The sequence below is a fragment of the Grammomys surdaster genome, unplaced genomic scaffold (assembly GCF_004785775.1).
Source record: "Grammomys surdaster isolate TR1022 unplaced genomic scaffold, NIH_TR_1.0 162028, whole genome shotgun sequence".
In the NCBI taxonomy this organism is placed as follows: domain Eukaryota; kingdom Metazoa; phylum Chordata; class Mammalia; order Rodentia; family Muridae; genus Grammomys; species Grammomys surdaster.
In genome coordinates, this window is record NW_021623179.1 from 3,450 (window position 1) to 8,596 (window position 5,147).

A 5,147-nucleotide genomic window follows, 5' to 3' on the forward strand; every position below is an offset into this window, starting at 1 on the left:
ATATAAAGGCAGGAAATAAAGGAAGATGCAAGGCCTAAGACAAAACAGCAAACTGTTCTTTCTGGTCAACCCCTCACCCCAACATTCTAAAAATGAGGAAGTCATCAGAGCTCCCAGAAAGAGGAATGGGAGAAGGCACGCCCTTGAGGACAAGTGCAAAGTTAGCCCCAAACCCAGCTCCACGCCCACAACCTCTTGACATGTGCCAATCAGCATCCACTCAGTATTACTTACCCTTGAGAGTTGAAATAGGATGTCCCACAACACAGACCAGTGGGCACAAAACCCAGCAAGGCTCTGTCAAGTGCACTAGTGGCATCTGCTTGGTCCCTCCCTCACCAACCCTCCAGGATATCATTCTCCACCCTCACTGAGTTCCCGCCTCTGCTCATTGCTGCACAGGGAAGCCAAGACTTCACACAGGTAACTGGGCCAGGGTTGCCAGGGAGACCAGTGGGACAGGGAATGTGTAAGAAGCTTCAGAGAGAGGGAGGACTTTGGGCTTTGATGACCTTAAGGGGAAAGAGATACAAGAGGAGAGTGTGGGATGTAGTTTCCTTTGGGTGAGCTCTAGATTGGATTATGGATGCCTCAATCCCAAGGGAGACAAAGACCCAGATACAGCCCCAGCTCTGGCTCCACTACGGCCAAGCATCCCCCCTAACACCAGCCCTACGCTGCTCTCAGCTTCAGCACCAAGTCCAGTTTGGGTGTTTGATTTAGCCCTGATTGGAAATCAAATTGAACCATATTCTCCTCCCAGATTCACTGCAGTTCCTCCCGTGGCTCCAGTCTGAGTGTAGGTGTCAGTCCCAGAAGAGGCACAGCCTCAAGCCCTGGCCCATGGTAGACCTAGCAATAGCAGGCACTTCAGCTTTTGATATTACCTCCAAATTCTAAACTCAACTGAACCATGGTACTACCCCAACCCTGACCCCATTTCTAATTCAATTGCATGCTAGCCCCCATTTTAGTTTTTCAATTTGCTTTCTTTTTTCTTCTTCTCCTCCTCCTCTTCTTCTTCTCCTTCTTCCCTTCTTTTTCTTCTTCCTCCTCCTCTTCCTCCTCCTTCTTTCCCCCCCCCTCTCTCTCCCTCTCTCTCTTTCCCTCTGGAGCTGAGGACTGAAGCCAGGTCCTTGTGCTTGCAAGGCAACACCTCAACACCACTGAGCTAAATCTACACATCTTTCATTTTTCAGTTTTAATAATTTATTTATTTAATGTGTGAGAGTTTTGCCTGAATGTGCATGTGTGCTCGTGTGTGCCTGTTGTACACAGAGGTAAGAAGAGGGTATTGGATCTTCTGGAAATAGAGTTATGAATGGTTATGAAGCACCAGGTAGATACTGGAATGGAACCCGGATCCTCTGAAAAAGCAACAATTGCTCCTAACCGCTGAGCCCTCTCCCCAGCCCTCTCCAGGCCTCCTCATTCTTGCTCTAACATGGGACATATCTGACCCCAGTTCCAGGCTTTAACTCAGCTCCACACTGCTCCTAGCACTGTCTTTGGTCCCAGCTCTGTGTCCGTCTGGATCCTGGTGTCTCAGTTCAGTGCCGACAGCCCCAGAGGCCTCGTGTTTGCCAAGCATGACAATGACATATGAAAATTTCCAGAACTTGGGAAGCCAGGAGAAAAACCAAGAGCCTGGTAAAGGTGAGAAAAGAGTAGACCCTGCTCTCTCAGCATCCTCATGTGTCCACCGTCTGTGTGTCCACCCTGGACTGAGCTGTGTGCTTGTTTCTGGTGGATGCTGGACTCAGCAGCGACAGCCTGTAGTGAAGAGGATACAAGGTCCTCAGGAAGACCGGGCCGAGGAAGACCTCAGGGACTCTCCTTCCTGTGCTCTATAGGGGGACAAGAAGTGTGCAATGCAGGGAGCTGGAGTTGGAGGGGCGCGCATTTATGTCACTCTGCAGAAAAGTGAGAACCTGTTAGGAACCTGCCAGCCCCTATCTGTGTCCTCCCTTCTCTCCAAAACCAGCTTTGATCGCAAGACCTTACCATGTGCTTTTTTCTGATTGGGCATTCAACACGTCCTCAGAGCCATGAGAGGTCTAACATACTGCAGATTTCCAATGCATTGGAGGTGTCAAATGCATGGGCACTTGCAGCTCCATATTTTTCTAGCTATGCCCCATACACTCGCAGTGACAAGCCTTCACTCTCTGCTTCTGCAGCCCCGTCCTTCCCCTTCTCCCTCTTAGAGTCTGGATCCCGAGTCGTGACACTCCCTTCTCTCTCAGCAGCTCTTCCTCAGTCCTTCCTGTGCAACATCCTCTCCTGGACCCACCTCCTCCTGTTCTCCCTGGGCCTCAGCCTCCTGCTGCTGGTGGTTGTCTCCGTGATTGGATCCCAAAGTAGGTTGCAGGGAAGAGGGGAATGAAAGGATGGGGGCGGGGATGGAGGGAGAGAACTTTAGCAGGGCAGTGATTGGTGCAGAGGGCACAGATGGACAGCAGCGAGGGCCACGGCGAGGACAAGTATAAAGGAGCACAAGGGACAGTGACTTGATAATAGTTGATAGCAGTGGTGGGGACACTGGTGGGGACATGGAGGACCCATGGGCAGACAGCTGCTGGCCGAGTCACCTGTTACTGTCCTTGGGTTCCACAGTCGTGTCACCTCACCCCCTCAGCCTCGGCTTATGCTTGTGCACTATTGGGTAACAACAGTGCCTGCCCACTGGGTCTCTGTGAGGCAGAGTGTCACTCTGTGCAAGGAGCCCGGCCTAGTGCTGGCACAGAATGGACCTGAGAAACCGTGGTTCTCATTATCCTGTCGTCTTCATCAGGTTCCCAGTTAAGGAGAGACCTAGACACCCTGAGAGCCACATTAGACAACACCACCTCCAAGATAAACACTAAATTCGAGGCCTTGGACACCAGGGGTGAGCAGGGCTCTCACCGGGTTCTGGGCTGGAGTGGGCTGGGTAGGGTGGACAGTCCTGAGCTCCAGTTCCTTGTTCTGCAGCTGACAGCTTGCAAGTAGGGATCAGTTCTCTGAAAGTGGAGGTGGAGGATCACAGGCAGGAGCTGGAGACAGGTGAGAGGCCCTGGTCTCCAGAGTTTGCAGAAGGGTGTGGGTGAATGTGGTTCCTGGTGCTGAACTGTTCTCTTCCAGGCCAAGGCTTGAGCCAGAAGGTGGATTCTCTGGTGAGCGAAGTGGAGAAGAGGGAGCAGGCTCTCAAAACAGGTGAAGCTGTGGTTCCCCTGGGCCCTGGCAGGTGGTGTGAGCATGTGCAATGTGTGGCATTGACACGAGGTGTGAGAATATGCAGTGTGTGGCACTGACAGGAGGTGTGAGCATGCACAGTGTGTGGAGATCATCCCAGACTGGGCGTGAAGAGTGGGTGTGAGCATGCGCAGTGTCTGGAGGTGTTCCCAGTCTGAGCCTTGTTCAGGACATCTGAACACCAGCAGATGCCACAGCTTGAGCACTGTTGTCACTGTCATCTGTGTGTCCCAGATCTCTCTGACATAACCGATCGTGTGCAACAGCTGGGGAAGGACTTGAAGGCCCTGACATGCCATCTGGCCAACCTCAAGAACAACAGTGAGAAAGGCGATGGGCATGGCTTGCTCTAGTTTCTTGGGGGTGAGGACACAATAGGCATTGCCTCTGCTCTCCATCTTTGCTTTGCTTTTCTTAGGCTCAGAAGAGGCCTGTTGCCCCCTTCACTGGACGGAGCATGAAGGGAGCTGCTACTGGTTTTCTCAGTCTGGGAAGTCATGGCCTGAAGCTGACAAGTACTGCAGGCTGGAGAATTCTCACCTGGTGGTCGTCAACTCCCTGGAGGAGCAGGTGATGCCCGGGTAGGCTCTTTTTGGGAGGCTACCTGGTCTGAGGGAGAGGTTACCATGCCTTTTTCTTTCTTTAGAATTTTCTGCAGACTCTCTTAGCCAATCAGATCAGTTGGATCGGCCTAACAGACCAAAATGGGCCCTGGCGATGGGTGGATGGGACCGACTTTGAGAAAGGCTTTAAGTGAGTGTGTGTCATATTTGCCCTGCTCTAGTGCCTTTGCCTGGAAGTTCCTCTACTTCCAAGGCTCTGGACCTGGGGTGGGTGAGTCAGGGGGGGTATGTCTTAGAGTCTGGTTTCTGGAGGCCCACATCTGTATTTGTTCATAGGTACTGGGCCCCAGAGCAGCCGGATAACTGGTATGGACATGGACTGGGAGGGGGTGAAGACTGTGTCCACTTCACCTCAGATGGCCGCTGGAACGATAATGTCTGTCAGAGGCCTTACCGCTGGATCTGTGAGATAAATGCTGGCCAAGGATAACTAGGATAACCAAGGAATTTATTTCTTCAGTGGTTTCAGCTGATCAGGCCTGGAGTTTGGAATCCTCCTACCTGATCTCAACATTATTGGAGATTTTCTTTTTTGGTCAAGAAATTTAAGACAAGGAGAAGGTGTTGTGTTTCAGCAGGATAGTGTGGTATTTGGGAGAACGAGACTGCCGAAATCTGTGATATTTTGTACAGTGTGAAGCTTATTGTAGGCAAGTTCTGAATGTAGAAAAAATTAAATACTTGTTGTTGATTTTGCCTTGTTTCATTTCTATCAAAGTTGGGTAATAAGATGAAAACCTATACAGACCACAATCTGACATGTATCCTCTTTGACTGAGTAAAAGCAATTTCAAAATGTGAGAGGATGCCCAGGTATCCCCAAAAATTTTATAGAAGACACATTAATCAAAGCTCTGGTTGAGTTCCTGCCAACTCCGTGTTCAGTAACTGTGGGGTCTATTATCACATTGTAAAGAAAACTGTGGGTCTAGGATGATGGTGTCTCATGCCTGTAATTTCAGTCCTTGGAAGGCAGATGCAGGAGGGCCATCTGTGGGCTACACAGTAAGGTCCAGGTCAACTAGAGCTGTACAGTGAGAAACCATCTCAAAACTAAAAGAAGAGGAGCCTTTGTAAATCATCTTGGGAAAAGGAAAAGCAGAGAGTTGTCAGTTCCATGTTCAAATCACTGGAAGAAGATGGTGGAGGATGTACATTTTATGAACTGTGTTCTGGTTGGTGTGACTGCTCAGCAGGCAAAGGGGCCTGCTGCCAAGTTTGCAGACCTAAGTGTGATCCCTGGCACCCACATGGTGAAAGGAGAGAACCAACTCATCCATGTTGGCCTCT

General features: G+C 50.5%; 1 protein-coding gene across 2 annotated transcripts; it reads left to right on the plus strand.

Moving 5' to 3' along the window:
* Positions 1-220: 220 nt before the first annotated feature.
* On the plus strand, positions 221-4,551 carry LOC114615842 (C-type lectin domain family 10 member A-like). Of its 2 annotated transcripts, none has more exons than XM_028761453.1 (10): positions 221-423; positions 1,466-1,656; positions 2,247-2,360; positions 2,795-2,890; positions 2,974-3,045; positions 3,124-3,195; positions 3,469-3,555; positions 3,653-3,804; positions 3,881-3,987; positions 4,134-4,551. In XM_028761453.1, the coding sequence occupies exons 2-10, from the start codon at positions 1,590-1,592 to the stop codon at positions 4,285-4,287; spliced, it is 921 nt and encodes a 306-aa protein (XP_028617286.1). In that variant the 5' UTR covers positions 221-423; positions 1,466-1,589; the 3' UTR covers positions 4,288-4,551. The 2 variants fall into 2 exon arrangements, with proteins under 2 accessions (XP_028617286.1, XP_028617287.1); XM_028761454.1 differs by having other exon boundaries at positions 2,250-2,360.
* Positions 4,552-5,147: the final 596 nt, after the last annotated feature.

Bases quoted from the DNA above. Each gene is read 5' to 3' on its own strand.
- LOC114615842 (XM_028761453.1), top strand. From the start codon at position 1,590: ATGACAATGACATATGAAAATTTCCAGAACTTGGGAAGCCAGGAGAAA. The intron at 2,891-2,973 runs GTGAGCAGGGCT...CTTGTTCTGCAG, and splicing joins CGAGGCCTTGGACACCAGGG to CTGACAGCTTGCAAGTAGGG. The intron at 3,556-3,652 runs GTGAGAAAGGCG...TGCTTTTCTTAG, and splicing joins GGCCAACCTCAAGAACAACA to GCTCAGAAGAGGCCTGTTGC.